We start from the raw sequence: 21631 nt of genomic DNA, 5'->3' as shown, positions 1-21631 counted from the left end.
CTCACTTGTAATTTTTTCTTCTCCCTCTGAAGAGTCTGATATGCTGTGACGAGCTAAAACAAACAAACCACCAAAATAACATTAGTTATTTCTCAATAAACACAATTCATTATTCTAAATGCTGCTAAAATTTTTTCTCTTTATAAAAGTCAAATACCAATTACAACAGTCCTATACAGACAACTGAGCCTAATTCAATCCAAAACTAAGTAACGTGACAAGTCTATTTCTATGTCTTACATTTTTTGCTTGTGAGCCTAGCCTTTAGCGGCTGGTCTATTTCTACAATGTACGTTGTAAGTTTCCTGTAAGCCAGTGAATCTCCAGGCATGTCTTCAGATTGCAACACCTCATTTATAGCTGAGAATTGCAGCCAGCTTGCCTGAAGGTGGAAAGCTACCCAACTGTAGTCACGGACTAATTACATCTACATCAAACAGCATTGTGCAAGTGTTTTCTGAAAACAAATTCCAGGGCCTAGCTCAAAACTGACTCACTGAGAACTGAGAAACACAGTGGAGAGACGGGAAATCTGTTTTAAAAGCTCTCCAGGTGACTTTTTTGTTTTGGACTAAATTATTAAACAAAATAATAAAAATATCTGAGGAAAGAAATGCATTAACTAACAAACAGAAATGAGTCCTGAGCCTAAACAGGACAAACATTCCAACACAACTTGATGAAGCGATGGGATAACCCTGTAGGTTTTACACATTGACGCTGAATGCAATGCACAACTGGGCTCCGTTAGCAGAGCCGGTGGCCTCTGTCCATCTCAGAGCAGCTCTAGGGAGGCATGGTGCTCTATAAGAGTCTCCATCTTCCCTGGAAACATGATGTGTGCCCCTAAATGATGCCTGAGTCAGGAGGCTGTCAGCGATGTGGGGAGAAGTGAGTCTAGGAGCAGACCTAAGAACTAGCAGCAGGACCCTCTTAACTCTAGACTGGGAAGGTCACTGTGCTCAGAACAGAGGTGGGGTGGGAGGAAGAACACCCGGAGTTAGACCTCACTTACAGCATCCCTTCATCCTGGAGACCTACAGCAGCAAGCAAAAGCAGAAGCAAAGCCTATGAGGTCTCTACATGCCTGAAAAGCTGCTTGACTCTAGGACAGCCTTGAATGGGAGAGCAGCTAGAGCAACTGAGAACCAAATATACAATCTATCAACTCTACCCTACGTGGCCTCAAGCAAGTTAGTTAATCTCTATGGATCCCTAATCTCTTTTCTACAAAAATGAGCAAACTCACATTCGCTTCATAAGGATGGTACAACATTGTCATTATAAATGTAAACAGCACCTGGCACACTTACATGCTAACTATACTGTTACCCCAGCTTCAGACACAAAACTATGGATAAATCTATAACAGTAGTATAAAGACAAACAAAACGATTCAAGACCATTATTAACATAGGCAGAAATAAAAAACTAATAGTTTAAAATTTTTGAAGGAAAAAATTACCTAGCTCCACACCCAGCTACAAAAGAGATACCTGGCTTCAATGTCCCATTTACATTTCCAGGGTCCATAAAATTCCTTTCTATTTTACCAACATTTTATAGTTTTAATAAAAAGGTAATTTATATATTTCATCAAGGTTTCCATTTCATTTTGGATTTGGCAGGATGGGTAGTAAACTAGATTCACAGTCAGTAACACTTGGACTGACTTCACGCCCTAACCCTGAAGTTTACCATTCATGAAACATTGAATGTGACATTGATGTGGCAGCCATGTCCAATTGAAATGCCGCACACTGAACATGATAAACAAGAGCCATGGACAACAAAGGCTTTCCTGAAGCAGAGTTTCTTAACTGCACTTGACAGGAAGGGACTTGAGGAGCAAAAGTACAGTTTTCGTTGCTAAAGTACCAAAGGGCAAAAATAATAGATACATAGATAGGTAGGTACATAGATAGATAGACAGACGGATGGATGGATGAATAAATAAGAAACGTGCTATCTACTACTCCCTTTACACCAAACAGATTTAGTAGTTAAAAGACTCATGTTAGAGGGCTGGTTAAGAGCACTGGGTGCTCTTTCAGAGGATCCTGGTTCAAATCCCTGCACCCACATGGCAATTCACAACTGTCCATATCGTAACTCCAGTTCCAGGAGCTCTGACATCCTCTTTGTTTTTTTTTTTTTGTTTGTTTGTTTTTTTGGGGGTTTTATTGGCTTTTACGAGACAGTGTTTCTCTGTATTGTTTTGGAGGCTATTGGTCCAGCCCAGCCTCGAACTCACAGAGATCCGCCTGCCTTTGCCTCCCGAGTGCTGGGATTAAAGGCGTGCGCCACCACCGCCAGGCCTCTGACATCCTCTTGTGGCCTCCAAGTGCACCAAACATGTAAGTGGTACACAGACATACATACAAGCAAAACACCTGTATCATAAAAATGAATTTTCTTAAAGATTAATGTTAGGCCAGGCCAGGCCTAACATTAATCCCAGCACTAGGGACGCAGAGGCAGGTGGATTCTGTGAGTTCAAGGCCAGCCTGGTCTACAGAGCTAGTTCCAGGATAGGCTGTTACACAAAAAAAACCCTGTCTCAGAAAACCAAAAAAGAAAAAAGAAAAAGGTTCATGTTAGGTAAAATTTTAAGTGTCCAAAAAATAAAAACCGAGCCTCAGCCTGCCAAGACTGCTCAGTGGGAAGGGCATTTGTGGCCACAGGCATTGACTGCCTAAGTTCAACCCCCGGGATCCCTATGGTAGAACGAGATAACCATAAGATTGTCTCTAAACTCTCCTCACATGTGCTATGCCACGCATTCATGCATGCATATACAAATACATAATAAAAATTTTAATTTAAATATTGGTACAATGAGAATGAGCCATCAGACTACATAACCAGTGGTTCTCAACCTTCCTAATGCTGCAACCCTTTAATATAGTCCTTCATGCTGTGGTGACCTTCAACCATAAAATTATTTGCTACTTCATAACTGTAATTTTGCTACTGTTATGAATTATAATGTAAATATGTGATCTACAACCCCTGTGAAAGAGTCATTTGACCCCACAAGGGGCCTCGACCCACTGAGCTGTCAGAAGAGGTCATTTTGAAGCTCCTCTAGTCAGAGATGAGTAACAGGGACACAGAGAAGAAAGAATGACCTCTGCCCTGGGTGTCCACAGACACTGCAGAGAATGGGAAAACCAGGCTACACACAACAATCTCCAAAATGTCAGAGTCTGCTCAAAGTACCACAGGAAGACTACCTAGGTCCTGCCACCAACTACCTGCCCCCCAGTCACCCGGCCAGGGTCAGCCAGACTCAGGCTAAGAGCAATGCAGAGCTGTGAACGAGAGAATAAGCCGAGGGGGACGTGTGAGCCGTGCGAGCCAACGCCTGCTCATACCTCTGAGTATTTCCCTCGATAACTACTTAGGCTCCTCTCCATTCTTCGCAACCGCTGGAGCAGCTGGTCTCTGTTGAGGCTGTCTGAGCTCCCTGGTGCATCTTCAGCCTCGCTCTCCATATCAGAAGGTGGGTCAAAGGTGGCAGTGGAGTAGTCCAGGTCAAGCTGGCTCAGCGACTCTCTGGAAGATGTTCGCACCAAAGACTCTTTAGAAGACCAGAACAGAGACTCCTTTATGGGACTCCGAAACAGAGACTCCACGGAAGGCACTCGGAGCTGGAGCTTTTGCGCAAAGGTCTGTGTGTCGCCCGACTGTAAGTAGAGCCCAGCAGAGCAAGAGTTAAAATACACACTCAGACAGCTACTACCCCGTCACATGCAGAGATAAACTGTCTTCGTGTGGTAAAATTTTAGGTGGATATAGTCTTTGTGTTATATTATTCTGTACCTTCTAGTTTGTTTCCATAAGGTACAAGTTTCATTCTCATGATGGAAGGAGGGTCAGAAGGAAGAGAAGGAACGCTTCCTTTTAAAAAAGTCTTTAAGAACTGCTCTTACGGGCAATTTCATTACCAGTCATCGTCCAGCCCACATGAAAATGCTTTTCAGTTCCCAGCATGCACCATCCTTACCCTAGAACAGGCGGACGAAGCATGGGGGAAGAAACACTACAAACAGCTGGGTCTCCAACAGTTAAGGAATAATGTCAAAGTCTATACTTGCAGACCCTAATCATCTCAGCTGCCACATCTACTATGACTGGCCGTAACTTTAGTCTGTATTTTTGGAGCTGGGAGGCCCACGTGCTTGGCAAGTGTGTTTCACTCTGTCTCAGCCTCAGTCCCAGAGTCGACGCATCCTGGGCGGACAGTCACACACTGGCAAAGACAAACAGGCCAACAATCTGAAATGACTTACATCTTAAATAAATCAGTAACCAACCTGAGGAGGGGACGCTTCACTTCTATTAACACCATCTGGAGACTTTGTAGCTTGTGTTGATGCATTCTAAGAATAAGAAAGAACAGCATAAAGAAGAACAGAAAACTAAGTTTTAAACCAAAACATTAAGTAAGACCTACTAGACACTTTTATCTATTGAACAAAATTAGTAATTGTTTATTAGGATATTTTCATGCAAGCAAAGGTAGTGTGGTTAAGTATTTTAGAAAAATTACTTTGCTGTAGAACATGAAACCAAATCATAAAGATTAGTATGTGGCAAATTTATTTCAAACTAATCACAAACCTCTTCTCCTTACACTGCTAGTTTTGTCCCCATGACAAAACCCAACAACAGGAACTTGGTCAGCACAGCTCACTCCAATAGAAAACTATCCAAAAAGAAGTCATGTTACCTGCTCCCTACATTAAAATCACATTCAAACTAAAATTATTTGGTCAAAGCTATTAAAAAAAAAACTTGGGTTATAAGAAATTGAAATGCCTCATTCATTCTAAGCCAGCAATGTAAATGAAGCCAGTGCAAACACTCTCAGAAAAATGTTCCACTGGAAACTTCTTCCACAGGTACTGGCTTTTGTTTTCTTCTGTTGGCGAGCCCAGTGCTTCCAGAGAGGACCACTGGTTAGCTCATGCCATGGACTGCACAGACAGCGCTCAGGGTTCAGACTCAGCACTCTGTAAGCATGCACAGAGCACGGCCACCCCTCAATTCACCACTACAGAAGCGGCCCAGGGAAAACCACCTCCCTGCTTTACACAACAGCATGCACAACATAAGCCAACAGTGGTCACTGCCCAGCAGCTACATGCTACACTTCCTCTTCCTTTAAAGCTAACCCAAGGAAAGATCAATGCCTCTCAAAGGCATTCTCAAGTTTCTCAAGGTAAATGAGGCATTTACTAATAACAAAGTAGTCTTTGGCTATTATAAACTTACTGTGTCATGTAATTTAGCCTTATTTTCCAGGAAAGGAAGGAAAACATTTGCAAAGGAGGACTTGCTTGCATTCTTGTTCAGTGGCCCAGGCTGGTCTTTTAAAGTCCTAAGTTTGGAGGAGCCCCTCCCGTCCCAGGGTTCCAGTCCCAGGTTACACAAGTGCACCACCGCCCTAGCTCAGGGTTCCATTTCCTGGAGATGCCCATAGTGAGGAATGAGCGTGTGTGGAAGTGTGACAACAGGTGGTATCATACCAAAGGTTGGGTACGAGCTATATATTATTAACAGTGGGTAACAGACGTGGTGAGAGGAATAGTCACATTATTACTATTTATAAAATGCTTCCATTTTTCCCGAGTTAACCCTTTCAAGCACCTTCTCTTCCCCTTAAAACAGGTTCTTAGTTTCTATCAGTCTGAGATGTTTTTAAAGTCACATAAAAGAAAAGGTTGGGAGAGCACAGGAATTAACGGGCCTGCTTGATCACGACCACTTCAATTACAGGATAATACCGCATAGGACACATTACCTACATAACATCATAAACATACTGTAAGGTTAGGAATACACTTTAAATGATGAAGAAGGGCCTCAAAGGGCTCCATAAACTAGCTCAGGAAAAAGAGTGAAAGCAAGGTCCCTATCCTTCTTGAAGGCAATGACCAGACACACAACTGTGGTCCACGGGAGAAAGCTGCTTCTACCAAGCCACCGCACTCAATACTAAATGATTCCTAAGGCTCTCTTCTCTTTGGACGTCTTGATTGTTTTGAGACAGGGTCTTACGTACTCTAAAGTCTTACATCAACTAAGTTGCTGAGGTTAGCCTTGAACTACTGATGTTTTTTCCTTCCTTCACTTCCTGAGTACTGAGATTACAGGCATACATATGCATGACCAGCCTCGAAAATACTTTTAAACATAAATTCTGTACTATATAGCCAAGTAAGTATAGTATAGCTAGGGAGCACATTGGCCTGGTAGACTCTGAATCGGGGCTCTCTACAAGCAAGGCTTCAGGGCTCTGCCACTATGTGGAGTCCTCCTTTCTGCCTTGTTCTGTTTGCAGCATCTGCAATCCCTGCTTTGGGAAGCCCCATCTGGCTTATCTGCAGACCCAACACGTTGTATATGCTATGCGCTCATTTTCTTCTGTAATGCTGGGCTTCTTTTGTGTAAACATACACATTGACATATTTGTCTCAACATTTGCCCGTTAGCTGTCAGAGAGCAGGGCATACCAATATTCCCACCCTGACGCCCAGTACCTGACATTGTTAATTAAATCCCTGCCTGGCACTTCCTTCACATAGAAACTCAAAGTCTTCCAGAGAAGCGGGAAAACTCACTCAACATATGCTGATGACCAGGGTCACAACTGGGGGCCACTTTTGAACAACAGGAAAATCCATTCAGCTGATTTTTCTACAGCTTCCCTTCTCTGCCAAATTTGTCTTCAAATATATTCTTTCCATTTTTTTCTACAATCTTCTCTAACTACACCTGTTGCAATCTTTCTCAACCTTTTTTGTGACTGCTGAGGACTAAGGACACAGTTATTTTTTAAGAATATAGAGAGAAGTATGTTTTCAAAAACCAAATTAAGCCCTGGCAGGGTAGCACATGCTTGTGACGCTGGCAACTGGAAGGCAGGTGGATCTCTGTGAGTTCGAGGCCAGCATGGTCTACACAGCAAGTTCCAGGACAGCCAAAGCTAATGATAGCGAGACCCTGCCTCTCCTGATAAATAAAAACCTTTCTTAAAAAAAAAAAAACTAAATTAGGGAAAACTCAGCACTTGGTAAACTTGTAATTAATCCACACTAAATTTTTATTATGATACCAAATAATTATTCTGTATGTTTCCCTTTGTCTCATACAGATGTAAGTTTTTAATCATGAACATATAAAATATATAAGATTAGTTTTTTTAGTCTACTTAAGTTTGTTTTCAAATGATTTAAAGCACTCACTTTTACTTTATAGCATATTTGACAACAGAACAACAGAATAGGAACTCTTTTTTTTTTTTTTTTTTTTTTTTTTTTTTTTGGTTTTTCGAGACAGGGTTTCTCTGTAGCTTTGGAGGCTGTCCTGGAACTCACTTTGTAGACCAGGCTGGCCTCGAACTCACAGAGATCCGCCTGCCTCTGCCTCCCGAGTGCTGGGATTAAAGGCGTGTGCCACCAACGCCCAGCTCAGAATAGGAACTCAAAAGAAATTATTTTATATACTGTACTCATGACAGGTATACCTTTTTAAGTTCCTATTATTCCTATATACAGAATATAGCCTGTCTTTTTTTTTTTTTTTTTTTTAGTAAACTGGTAATCTGTGTATCTGGGACTCCTGACTCAGGCCCAAATGTCTTTATAAACAGTAAGTGTTCCTTGTTTCCAGAGCCACAGAGAAAGCAGTTTTCCAAATGTCCCTTGACATCCTGTCTTCACCCTGAGCTTATTTCTTCTCTAGACCCAAGTTTAGAGTAGAACCAAAGACCACTGCTGTCCTTGTGTGCACCAAGCCTTCACTGGCCACCTGGTTTAAGAACAAATGTTCTGTTTCTACCACTAGCTACCAAGTTAAACTAATTGGCAACATTTAGAAAAACTGCAAACCCAGTTCAACCACCCTCCAAGGGAACATCAAAGGCTATCCTTAGGAAGTAAACACTGCTACATTTAAGTTTATTAAATCATCAATTTACCAGATACTCCAAATAGAAAAATGTCTACTTTCCAAAAATAAATCATATATAAAGTTAAAATTAAGTGAATTCATTCATTTTTTAAAAATGAGACAACTGTTTCCTTTCATACTCAAGAACTAGTAATTACAAAACACAATGTACTTACTCTTAACTATTGCTGCAAAAATAAAGACATGCTGTAATAGACTGTTGTTAATTATTGACTTACACAATGGATATGTGATTCCCCTTAAAAAGTCAGTCTCATTTCAAACACTCTTGGCTTCTTCCTAACAGTAAAACAGATTTCTAACCACACATACTGGCTTTTTCAGGATAAGCAAACCTTTCCAAGGGATAAACGCTAGTTCTAACAAGTGAAGGTTGCCTTTGCTACATTAGTGGGAAGGAGGGATGTTACTGTGATGCTGTTAGAGTTCCCAGGAAGCAGCTAGTGGCCACACTCAGCAACTTGTTCTCAGAGGTTTAGAGCAGGGTTAGCAACATGACATTGAAGATGCTGTGAGGGAAGGCAAGTGATAATCCACCAGACTTGCGGGCTACAACTACCCAAGTGCTTTGCTTCCCCACAAGGGAATGCAAAAAGCGGTGGAAGGACTCACCACACTGCCAATCTGTGTTTTAGGCTGTTTGGAGGAATCCAAAGCAAAGATAGTATACTCAGAGAGAAAGGCAGGTTCTGCTACCATCCCGGCTAGTACCTGTCTCAGTCAGTGTAACAAGTAGAGGTACAAAAACAAGACAAATGATCAATACAAATCATGGCATGTTCCAAAGTGATCTCACAGCACTACACTACAACATTTATAATACTGCAGCCACTCTCATGATGACCACAGAAAGTTGCTGGGAAAGATCAGGAATGGGATGAACCTGTGAGTTTAGGATTCCAAAGGCCCACATGGAAGCCACTTGCTAACTGGCATACACATGTATGCAGTAGGCATCACTGTACAGAGTAAGTGCGAAGAACGGGTGACAAGCAATGAAGACTCATTAGCTCTTCTTACAGACACCATCCTCCCCCTCAGCAGCAGCAGCAAAATCATGACAGGAGGAAGCTTCAGGGGGCGATGGTATAGAGTACAGCTATAGTCCCAACACTGATAACTTCACAGGTCTACACTCATCCTCAACTTACTGAGTTATATACACCAAAAGTAGAAAACTTTCATGTTAAGCATATCTCAGGAAAGTGGGCTTAAAGATAAATGTAAACAACACAAAACTTTAGCATAACTTTTATAAATACTAAGATGAATTCTTTTTCTTTTTTTAATATACAATGCTTCATGAATTGTGTGTCATCCTTGCAGAGGGGCCATGCTAATCTTCTCTCTATTGTTCCAATTTTAGTACATGTGCTGCCGAAGCGAGTGCCTAAGATGAGTTCTTAGGATACTTAAAAAGGCAGCACTGAAGTATACACAAATAATAAAACACAAAAAGCCTTTACTAATACTTATATCAAAATTCCTTTATCAAAAGTACATACGTAAGAGCTGAGTGGTGCTGGCACATGCCTTTAATCCTAGCACTCAGGTGGCAGAGGGCTACACAGAGAAACCCTGTCTTGAACCCTCCCCACCAAAAAAAGTACACATGTAAGAAACATCTAAAATAAACAAAATCTATTGACACTAGTTCTTTGGGTGCATATTCTTTTGTGCTTCCTTTTTCTTCCAGAAACTGTTACACCAAAATAGAAACAGTCATGGATTGGACATATCAACTCTTATGTAAAATGATTTGTTTTGCTGTGTATGCTAACATCAGTTGTCTTTCTTGATTGTTCTCCACTTTACCTACCGAAGCAGGGTCTCTCCCTGAGCTTGGCACTTGCCATTTCCAGCTAGTCTACAGCTTGCACAGGGATCTTCCTTTGTACACAAGGCCTAGGATCACAAGCTGCCCCACACTTGCCTGGCTTTTGTGTGGGCTCTGGGAATCTAAACTACAATCCTCCTCACACTTGTACAGCAAGTGCTGTCCCCACTGAGCTACCGCCCCAGGTCACCCCCTCAATGACAGAGACTGTATGTCTATTCATGAGTAGAACTGCACACATTACTAACGCAGACCAGGCACACAAGTTCAGTACATGTAGGACAGGAGAATCTAAATAGGAGCTCCATGGGTGTCACAGATTTCTCAATGGTAACTGTTCTGTGGATACAACGGTATAATTACACAGGATGTTGTTATTTTGAGAGAGGGTATACAAGCTCCCCCTAGTTCTTTATAATCTCCTATGCATATATAATTATTGCAAAATAAAAATGCTAAAAAAATTAATCCAGTGAAACATTGATGGCAGTTTTATGAAAAATTATATAATGAATTAAAACATACTCTATGGTATATAATACACTATACAATGCAGTACATAATATACAACAAATCATATATCCTGTAAAAGACATGTCTGAAAATAAGTATGTACAAAAATTTAAAAACATTAGCGGGCTTTGGTGATGCACACCTTTAATCCCAGCACTCAAAAGGCAGAGGGAGGCAGATCTCTGTGAGTTCAAGGAAAGCCTGGTCTACATAATGAGTTCCAGGACAGCCAAATCTACACAGAGAAACCCTGTATCAAAAAAACCAAAAAAAAAAAAATTAAAAATTCACTTTTCTCTCAGGACTTTAAGGCTACAGATACTGACTACAGTGTTCACTAATTCTTTACCCAGCACTATACTAGAGACATCCTAATTATAGACAGACAAAATTTTGGTTTATTTGTTCTGAATGGTGCTTTAAAACAGGCTCTCGCTGGGCAGTGGTGGCATACACCTTTGATCCCAGTACTCGGGAGGCAGAGACAAGTGGATCTCTGTGAGTTCGAGGCCAGCCTGGTCTACAGAACAAGTTGCAGGACAGCCAAGGCTACAGAGAAATCCTGTCTCCAAAAATAAAAAAATAACAACAACAAAAAAAATGGCCCTTATGTAGGTGGCCTCAAGCTTATTATGTAGCAAGGATAACTTTGAAACATTGACTTTCCTGACTCTTGTTCCCCAACTGGATTAATTAGTTATGTGTCACTATGCCAGACCAAGACAGAATAAAATTAAACAATTTTTAAAAAATGACGTCTATGCACTTTGGTGTGTGTATGCATGTAAGCATGAGGGTAAATGTGGAGGCCACAAATTCATGTTGAATGTCTCCCTTTATTGCTCTCAACCTTTATTTTCTTTTTTAAGTATTTATTTATTTTATGAGCACTGGTGTTCTGCCTGCATGTATGCCTGTGTGAGGGTGTCAGATCCCCTGGAACTGGAGGCTGTCCTGGAACTCACTCTGTAGACCAGGCTGGATTAAAGGCAGGCGCCACCACCGCCGAGTTATACTAAATTCTTAATGTTGTTACCAGTTAGTTATATATTAAACTATGCTAAATGCCTGCCTGGCTCCAAGAATCCCATCCAAACTTAGTGAAAATCTGACCCTTCTCCTGCCCTGTCCTTATCTGTTTCTTTATGTCTGTGTGTCTCACCAGCTCTAGGCTGTCCGCACAGCTCAGTGGTAGAGACTGCACAGAAGGTACAAGGCCATTGGTTCCATCCCAACACCAAACAAACAGAAAGCAAACAGCTTCTCCAACACTCAAAAGATTCCAGCCAGTCAATTTCCCAAAATTTGTTCAAATTCTAATGTAAAACAGCTGAAAACAAACTCACCTCTTCTGTGTGGTCCACAGCAGAGTCATCACAGCACCAACACTAAGGGAGTGACGGCCCCCGGCATTCAAGTCAACCAACCACCTGAAGCCTCTGGACTACCTTGAAGGAGTTCAACCTATCCTGAAAGTCTCAAGCATGCCATCCTTCTACATCTGTGTCTTTCCACGGTGGGCTAGTCAGCACTCTTTCTGAATTCACCCATTTTTCCTTGTGGTGATATATTATTTATGATTTGATAAAGCTTGCCTGAGGGTTCAGGATGCAAAGTCAGCTACAAGCTACAGAGGTCAGGCAGTGGTGATACCTTTAATTCCAGTAGCCACAGAGCTAGGTGGCAGTAGTATACACCTTTAATCCCAGAACTCAGGTAAATAGACAGGTAAACAGATCTCTCTGAGTTCAAGGCCACCATGGCCTACACAAGAGTGAAGAGTAACAGAGCTCACTCATGCCTTTGATCCCACTACTCAGGATCACACACCCACAACTGCCTGTAACTACAGATGCGGCAGATTCATCACCCTCCAACAGTGCCTCCTAGGGAGTTAGAACCCCAGAACTGGAGTTATGGGCAGCATGCATCAAACATCCCCATGTGCTTGCTTGGAAATGAATCGAGCCCTGTGTAAGAGCAACAAATGCTCCTGACTGAGCCATTTCTTCAGTCCCCTTAATATCTTCCTATATTTGTTATACTTCACAGAAAAAAAGGAACAAAAACAGTCACTTTTCATGCCAATTGCTAGTTATATGGAATTGGTTGTTACTTTCCAGTTTCTAACCACCAGCTTGAAAATATAGGGCTTTTCCTCATATTTGAACAAAATATTACTGAATTATTCTAATAGCTCCAAATATTAAATAAACATATTTATCCTCAAATTATTTTTCTATAACAGTTTACAAGAGTTAACTGCTACTTGTATTTAAAAAAAGAAAAAGACCGGTTGAATTATTAATACAACACCCAGTAATTAAATAACCAATTTGTCAAAACTGTTTCCCATACTGTCCCCATCATCAGCATTACAGTTAACGTCCATGAGAAGCATATGTGAATGCCACACTAACCTCTCTGTTTGGGGTCACGTCATCGAGCTGGTCTGCAAATGAAGATGTCCTGCTTCTAACCCTTGTTGGTGTTGAAGAGCTGGAGGAAGCCTACATTTAAAAATTATTGTACAAATTAGAAGACAGCACTGACTAGCACACTATTCTTTTTTTTTTACATTGCCTTATTATATTTTTATTACTGTTTCTTTTTTTTAAAGTACATTATTCTTGAGTGGTTATTCTTTCTCACGCCGTGCCCAGGAAGTCAAAAAAGAAAAGGGATATGTAAAAAATCAGGAGAGAATAATTACAATAAAATTACTAGAAGACTTAGCTATCCACTAGGTCCTTGACCTGACAGTCAATTTTAGCAAAATACATATAATAAGGCTGTGATTATATTTAGGATGATAATATTGGGGAAAACTGAAGTCAAGTGAAGAGTATATGAAAATTGTACTATCTTTGCCATTTTCTGTAAAACAAAATGACTCAAATATTTTGAGTTCATTAAAAACAAAACAAGAAGGTCGAGCCAGATGGTGGTGGTACACACCTTTTTTAATCTCAGCACTCGGGAGGCAGAGGCAACAGGTAGATAGATCTCTGTGACTTTGAGGACAGCCTGGTCTACAGAGGGAGTTCCAGGACAGCCAAGGGTACAGAGAAAGTCTGTCTTGAAAAACTAAACCAAACAAAAAGGTTGTCAATTTCAACTTTAAAGTCCCCGAAACATTCAGTACTATGAACTTTACAGGTAAATAGCATGTCCCACCTCTCTAGTCAAAAACCTCTCTTTGAATCTACAAGTAAGCACAGCTGGACACTAAGATGCTAAGAACAACAGAACTACTAGATCCTCAATATAGAACAAAAAGCCCAAAAACTAACCCTGGCATCTGAAGTCTACTCTAATATGAGCTAAAAAAAAAACAGCCCTGAAAGTGTAAAACCAAAACATGAAACTCCTCTGTACCTGTAACAAAGTATCACCTCTGAACTCTCCTCACCAGAGAACAAGCGGACAAATGGAACTCTTTAACCTATGCGCTGGCACACTGCTACGACCAGGGTAGAGCAGAGGGCATGAGCAGTCACACACATACAACACTTCACACACACAAAGAAAAACAAGCAGATGTAAGCTAAACCTCACATCAGGGTAGATGTTCAGTAAACAGTGTAGAAACAAGTGGCCATCCACTCTGGGAAAGACACAAATGTTAGCCTCTGAATGGAAATGATGTTTATGTCAAAGGCAGAATGTAGAGTGAGTTTAAATGGCCAAGACACCTATACACCTAAGCTCATTAATTTCTTCAATCAGCAGCTCCCATAAAGCCTACATTAAACCTTAAAAACGTACTAACCCAGTCCTCCCTTTATCTGCAACAGGCAACTGGAGATCTGGCAACCAGGCACACCCACGTGGGACTGAGTCACACGTAAGAAAATAGGCTGACAAAGTTAAAGGTCACCCTTTGGGAAGCACGGGAACAGAGCTGGAAACAGCTAAGGGAGCACGGTGCAATGGGAGGTGCTGGTGCCTAGTGTGAGCAGCCCAGGATGGGGTAATCAGCCCAGGCTAAGGAGCCTTCCAGAAACCCAGCTACCAAACATTCCTTAACAAATTCCTTTCCTTCTTGCCTAGGCTGAACTCTGTTACTCACAAAGAACCCTGACACAAGCTCCTTCTACAAATGACCTTCAGATCGGCACAGGACCCACTAAAACCAGCTGTGTGGGGGTCATATTAATTAAGGAATAAGATGCCCCTCTACCACCCAAGACAAAACGAGATGAACAAACTGGGATTTAAAACTTTAAACAGGCAAATAGGTGAATGTGACATAACAATGACTTAACACCTAATACATAAATAAAAGTCTATGGTGTATTTTTAAAGGGGGGGGGGTAATCCACTAAACCCTGTTTACTCCATAGACAGCTTTCATCAAAGTTGAGGGCTCTGAATACTGGGCAAAGGGCTTACTGTACAAGCACGAAGCCTGAGGTTTTGGATGCTCGGCACCCATGTAAAACCTGGGGCACGGCAGCATACGTCTGTAACCCTTCTAGGACTAGAGCCTGCTTTTGAAGCCAGTTTCAAAGGCTCGGGAGCTAGAGGAAAGAGCGCCCTGCTGGACAGAGGAGATGAAGTGTTAGGAAAGCAATGAGAAATGACTGACTAGAGGAATGCCTCTTGACCAACCAATTCCCTACTGTGATTCCATAGTGTCTAGGAAAGCTCTGGGTTATTAATTCAGCTCTCCAAATACCCAGATGCCAGCAAAGGACACCCTACATAGACCTTACTCACTTGAAAATATCCCTTAATGTGAATTTCAAAGTCACGCACACATCTCAGCCTCCTATGAATCTAATCAGGCCTCACCAACTGTGGATAAACATTAAAGAGTGACTTAGTAAGTATATAAAGATAAAGAGTGCGTTCTGAAACATTCTGTGCCCAGGAGAGTAGGATAGCACCTGGCAACAGGCAGACTAACGGCTCACTGATCGTCTCTGGAGCTACAAGAGAGGGATGACCAGAGAAGCGGCACTCTCCTGGGGCATAGATCTTAATGTGCTCTCACACTTACAGAGACAGGTATGATTTTAGAGACTGGAGACAGTTCAGTGGAAGAGCTCTTGCCTAACACAAGAAAGGCCCTGGTTTCCATCGTGTGTGTGTGTGTGTGTGCGCGCGCGCGCGCGCGCGCGTGTGCGCGCGCTTTGCTAAGTAAACTGGCGGTGCTATCCAGCCTCACATTCGTACTTCATTACCTGCCAAATTCTTATTAGCTGACCAGAGTCTTCAACTTCAGTATAAGAAAAACCAGTCCAGCCAGGTGGTGGTGGCACACGCCTTTTATCTCAGCATTTTGGAGGCAGAGGCAGGTGGATCTCTGTGACTTTGAGGCCAACCTAGTCTACAAAGCAAATTCCAGAACAGCCAGGACTGTTACACAGAGAAACCCTATGGGGGTGGGGGAGAAGAAAAACCATCTAGCACTGTGGTAGGTCCCACGTGGCCCTTTTCCTGTCAAGACACATTATTCTCACTACTGTGTTACCATAGGGGGGGTTCTGAAAGAACGGTTTTAGCAAAAATGAACTACTCTAAATTAAAAACAAAAACAACTACCCACATTAAGTTTAGCGTAGACTAGAGGACAGAGACAGGCTAAAGAATTATGCACTTGCTGTGCTAAATAAAAGCAAAATGTGTACAGGAATGCATGGCAAGTGCTGGCAGTCTCCAGAAAAGGGATCTCAACAACCCTCAAAGAAACCCAGCCCTGCAAGCCCTGACTGACCTCTACCATAACCAGGTAAGAAGCCAACCTGGACAACACCTTGACAGCTGTAAAACAGAGCAGAGCCAGTTCTGGGGTCCCTGACTGCTGACCTACAGAACGTGGAGTCTCTAAGCTAGGAGAAAATGAAACAGTAATTTGGGGAATGATCAACTTTAGTCCCGGTCCACAGTCCTCGGCTCTTCATCACCCATGAGAGGCTCCTCGGGTGCAAACACGTCCCTGTGCACACCATCACAGTAGTGGAAGCACCTGTGTCTCAGTCACGCAGGGACAAATGCGCCCTTCCAGGCAAATGTTATACCCAGCACAGTACCTTGTAGGCACTGCTTAGTAAAAACATCCTGGACAACTACAAATGACTCCTTATGCTTTGTCACTTTGGGTTCTCACGCTCAATCTAAAAGGTACAAAGGGCACGTTACATTGTACCCAATCTCCTGATAAAATACAAAGGATATGTTACATTGTACCCAGGCTCCTGATGAGATTAGATGCTCTGAATGCTTACATGGCTTGCCCAAGTTACAACTCCACTAACTAGGTTAGCCCACAGGCTGTCTAGCTCCTTTGTCTACCTCATCAGCTCTCTAGATGACTAGTTCTCAAACTTCTCTGGGACTCACAGTAAAAATAATCATACTGCCACCATACTTCTACCCAATTCATAGAGATGCCCCTAAAACAAAAGTTTCACAGAACTTTTAATTAGCACAGGGTAGAGCAGCCACGCCTCAAACCCATCCATAACTTAGCCATCTAGCCCATCACCCTACTGCTGAGCTGCACACCCAGTCTTTACAGCATGTAAACTTCTTATCATCAGATATGTTTTCTTTTTATTTTGGTTATTCTTGAATCAAACATATATATGCAATGAGACATGATTATATCCACTATCCATTTCCTTCCTCCAACTCCCCCCTCCTCATCCACATTCCCTCTGAGCTCAACTAGCGCTGCCCGTATGTGCACAGACGTGAGCCACTGGAGCAAGAGAACCCTACCAGAAAACTCCCACGACCTGTGAGTAAGACCATCCACTCACTCTGATCATCCCTCCCCCAGCAGCTATCAACTGAGAGAACCTTCCCTAACGAGCTCTACCTTCTACCTGTAATTTCATTAAACAGAAGAGGAGACTTCCAGGTACAGCTCACAAGCCACCTGGAGTACCTTCACGGCACCTGGCATCTTTGTCCGTACAAAGCTCCTGTATCTGGTCACCAATGCTCAATCTACACACTCCAATGTATTTTTAACTATGATTTTAAAAAAGAAATTAGCATGCCGGGTGGTGGTGGCGCACGCCTTTAATCCCAGCACTCGGGAGGCAGAGGCAGGCGGATCTCTGTGAGTTCGAGGCCGGGCTGGACCGACAGCCTCCAAAACAATACAGAGAAACCCTGTCTCATAAAACCAAAAAAAAAAAAAAAAAATCAGATCTGATGAGCAAGTGATTACTTAAAATAATAGATTCACAGAAAGGATTCAAATAACTTTAGCATCAGCCAAACAGAAAGGACTAGGAATTAAATGGCTACCATGTTATTTTGACACAGAAGAAGGATGGGAAGAAGGGAGGAGAGAGGGGAGGAAGGAAAGGAAAGTAGGGAGGGAGAGAGGAAGGAAGGAAGGGGGAAAGACAGGCTGGCTGGCTGACTGGCTCTATCCAATATCACTATTGCTATTGTATGGAAGTTTTGCAAATATTTACCCAGAACTACCAGCACCTGACAGACCCTCTCCTGGAAACAAACATACCAGAGAACATCTCTTACCTAAAGCAAGCTAAGGACCAGGAAGCATGCACATAAAGGCCTCTAGAGAAACCAACTGAATGCCCAAACAAAGGTTACTACACTGAATGCACTTAAACAACCCTTCAGATAATTACCTTTAATTTATACAAAATTTATGTTTATTATGTGAGTTCACAATAGTTTAAAAAACCAGGGAGAAAATTTGATAGCACACAATGAGAGACATTACAAAATACCAAATATAACCAAAGTAAAGTGTTATGGGATTCCTGCTTGAGTCCCACCACTGTCTCAGCCCCCAAATAACACATGAGACACTATATCAATTATGAAGCTGTTGGCCGTTTGCTATGGTTCCTTAATGGCTACCTCTGACTTAATTATTAACCCATAATTACTAATATATATTTTTATAAGGTCTTATCTTACTGAGGACAACATCCTGACATGTCCTCTCTTCCTGGGATCACATGGCAACTCTCCACTCTTGAATACATATCCCAGGATCCTCCTCTACTCCTAGTCCCACCTATCTTGCTTCCCTATTGGCCAACAGTGCTTTACTTATCAGCCAATCAGACAAACATATACACAGAAGGACTCCCCCATCAGATAAGCAGGAGCTGGAGGTGTAAATTCGATGGCTTAGGGCAGGGGTAGGCAAGAACAAATTGAAGAGCATGCAAAACAGAGTCTTTCATATCTCAATAAATCTTCCAAACTAGGCAGTGGTGGCGCACACCTTTAATCCCAGCACTCAGGAGGCAGAGGCAGGAAGATCTCTGTGAGTTCTAGGCCAATGTGGTCTACACAGAGAGTCCCAAAACAGTCAGGGCTACAGAGAGAAACCCTATCTGGGGAAAAAAAAATCCTTCAAGGCTTTGCAATTTCTTCTTCAAGAGATAGCAATCTACGTCCCAAAATAATCTTGAGTCACCAAGATCATACACAAAGTGAAGACAGCTTCCTTTACAAACAAGGATGTGTAATCCACTGTGTAAGAGGGGCCATCAAAAGAGAATGCCAACCTCTGACTCAAAGTCCTTAACACTTGAAAACAATGACCAGAATATTTCTCCTTTCTGAAGAGCAGATCTGAAGGCAGACAAGGCCCAGGCTTCTAATGGTAACAAACACTGACAATTTGCTTTTCAGTTCTGAGTGAAGACATTTTTCACCCAAAAGGCTCCCTTAGTTCTTACCCAGAGGACACTGTCTGGCCCAGATGCTTCTCTCACAGTATTAAGCTACCAACAGCTCAGCTTGCAACAAGCTTTTGATGTTATCACTAAAGCCCCCTTTGCTACTGAACAAGTATAGTTCACTTTTAGAGAAAAGGTCAACGTTAAATATGAGAAATGCCTTATCACTAATTTATCCTATTAATATCTCACAACATATCCTTTTAAACCTGTATTTTCAACACTCTCTCTCTCTCTCTCTCTCTCTCTCTCTCTCTCTCTCTCTCTCTCTCTCTTTTATTAGTTTGGTTTTGAAGAACATGGGCTTGACATGTAGCCCAGGAGAGATTTGAATATGAAATCCTTCATACCTCCCAAATGCTGGGATTACAGGTGTGAGCCACCATGCCACTTATAAAAATGCATACATTTCTTTTTGTCAAAAAAAAAGGTCAGAATTTACATGGTGCATGTAATTTGTCTCTTGTAACATCTATCATTCTATGAAAACAATACTTGTCTCAGCTCTGATACTGGTGCAGCAATTAGGTCATCTTTGGGCCTTGCATCTTCACCTATAGGAGGAATAATATCTACCTCATAGGTTTATGTGAGGTTAAAATAATCTATGTTAACTGCTCAATAAGATGCCCAGAAGGGACCCAAACCAATTTGTTGTTAACACTGCCTGAAAGATTTATTCAGCCAATTCTTCACCTGTCCCAGAGTGTTAGCACTAAAACAGCATCAGAGCGGGCAAGACAGCTCTGAAGGTAAAATGCTTGAGTCCCATCTCAGAAGACCACATAACTAAATCTTTCTGCATCCTAAACCTTCTAGGAATACGTTTCTAGAAACAGAACGCCGGGTCGTTATATTTAAACACCCCCAAGTTAGCCAAAGACGCGGCCTTCCTCGAAGCGCGGACTTTCTGGGGTCCCGGGGTCCCTAAAAGGAAGGAAGGAGGGGATCAGCGCTCCCCGCCACCGAGCCTCAGAAAGCCCCGGGGAGTTTCGGCAGAAGCCGTCCCTCCACTCGGCACCGGCACGGAAACCCGCGAGTCGGCTTCTCCCGCGAACACGCCCCCCTCTCGGAGGGTGGAGGAGCCGCACACGCAGCCCCGAAAGCCACCGCCTTCCCGGAGAGAAGCGAGAGCCGCGCCGCCCACAGGCTCCGCGCCCGTGCGCCCTGCCCGCCCGCCCTCCCCCGGGTTACGCGAAGCCACCGACTCGTGACGGCCCGGACGCTGGAACGCGGCCCCGGGCTGGCTCCGGCCGGCGGCCCGGCCCGGGCCGGACGGAGAAAGAGCGGCTCGACCCTCGGCGCCCGCTGCTCCAGCAGCGTTTGGGGGGGGGGGGGTTGCACTCGGGCCGTTCCGGGCTCCGGGTCCAGCGGACGCAGGGACGACCTCGGCCAGGGGGGTGTCAGACCCGGCGGGTCCCAAGCGGGAGAAGTCCGAGGTCGGAGGCGACGGCGGGTGGGCCCAGAGCCCACCCTGGGCTCCGGTGCGGGGGGGTCAAAGGTCACGGGACGGGCGAGGCTCGCCCTGCGCACCTGGGCAGGAGGTGACGCCTGCTGCAGCTGCTGCTGCTGCTCCTCGCTGATCTTCTGCTTCAGCTTCTTGAACATGGCGCGGCGAGGGGCCGGCGGCGTCTCTACCCGCGGGGCGGCCGGGCCCGGGCCTCGCCGCCTTCCTGTGTTGCTCGCGGGCGCCTCGGGGCGCTCGTCCTGCGGGTGTCGCCGCCGCCGCCGCCGCCGCGTCGCTCCTTTCCGGGTGCCCCTGGCTGGCCTCGGCCCCCCATCCAGCCCCGTCAGCGGCGGCGGCGACAACGGCAGCAGGTGAGCGCGCCCAGGGCGCCTGCGCGGCCGACGTGGAGCTGGGCGAGAGCTGGCTACGGAGCGCCGCGGCGGACAACACTGGAAGAGGTGCGGGGCGGGGGCAGGGGAGGCGGAGGTGGGAGGGGCAGGGTGACGCGCGCGCGCGCGCGCAGCCGACTCCTGAGCTGGCTCGGAGCTGTGCGCCCAATCGGGGCGGGGGAACATCCCACCGTTGAGCACCAAAGCGAAGAAGGCTGGGGTGAGAGAGAGGATGGAGCTAGGGAGGCAGGCGTGTGGTCAGTGTGGGTTAGCACAATTACTGTTAGGATTCTCTCTAAGGGCGTTGGTTGGTTCGTTGGTTGGTTGGTTGGTAATTTTAAGAGAAGATCCTGGGGCTGACGGTGTGGAGTGCTTGCCTAGCACATGCAGGAAAGCTTGGGTTCTATCCTCAGCACCGCATGAACTGGGTGTGACGCTGTACACCCGTAAACCCAGCATCCAGAGATGGAGGCCATAAGACCATAAATTCAAGGTCATTCATTCCTTGGCTACTTACCGGTTTTAAGGCCAGTTTGATCCACAAGGCGACCCTACCTCAAAAATAAACAATTTGACCGTATGTCGTAGACTGGCCTCGAATTTATGAGCTGAAGTGCTTTTCCTGCCTCCAGAGCAGCTGAGGTTTACAGGTCAGAATTATCTGCCCTTAGTGGTTAATACTTGTGACTGCACTCCAGAGGAACCATTCCCCGCCACCACCCCCAGACATTTCCACCTGCTAGAAAGACTCCTAAACACTTGCACAACACAAAATACG

The 21631-nt window shown here is 43.9% G+C and overlaps 1 protein-coding gene and 1 non-coding gene across 11 annotated transcripts in view; both read right to left on the bottom strand.

Annotated features, from left to right (window-relative positions):
• The window catches only part of Golga4 (golgin A4), a 76242-nt gene extending 55397 nt beyond the window's left edge, over window positions 1–20845 (bottom strand). For 7 of the 10 annotated variants that reach the window (XM_040739948.1, XM_040739950.1, XM_040739949.1 and 4 more), the window contains exons 1-6: window positions 20551–20844; window positions 12751–12840; window positions 8593–8691; window positions 4320–4385; window positions 3378–3689; window positions 6–53 (exon numbers count right to left, since the gene is read on the bottom strand). In XM_040739948.1, coding sequence (XP_040595882.1) covers window positions 6–53; window positions 3378–3689; window positions 4320–4385; window positions 8593–8691; window positions 12751–12840; window positions 20551–20625 — 690 coding nt within the window. In that variant the 5' untranslated portion in view covers window positions 20626–20844. Of the gene's footprint in view, window positions 1–5; window positions 54–3377; window positions 3690–4319; window positions 4386–8592; window positions 8692–12750; window positions 12841–20550 lie in introns of all 10 variants that reach the window. The other 3 variants (XM_040739953.1, XM_040739955.1, XM_040739957.1) reach the window with 3 other exon arrangements.
• Window positions 9265–9370, bottom strand: LOC121137723. Its single transcript, XR_005875030.1, has one exon. It is a non-coding gene; the product is annotated as a U6 spliceosomal RNA (small nuclear RNA).
• Window positions 20846–21631: the final 786 nt, after the last annotated feature.

The sequence above is a fragment of the Mesocricetus auratus genome, unplaced genomic scaffold (genome assembly GCF_017639785.1).
Source record: "Mesocricetus auratus isolate SY011 unplaced genomic scaffold, BCM_Maur_2.0 Super-Scaffold_100691, whole genome shotgun sequence".
Lineage (NCBI taxonomy): Eukaryota > Metazoa > Chordata > Mammalia > Rodentia > Cricetidae > Mesocricetus > Mesocricetus auratus.
Note: the sequence above shows the minus strand (reverse complement) of the source record. Positions and strands in the feature narration are given on the sequence as shown.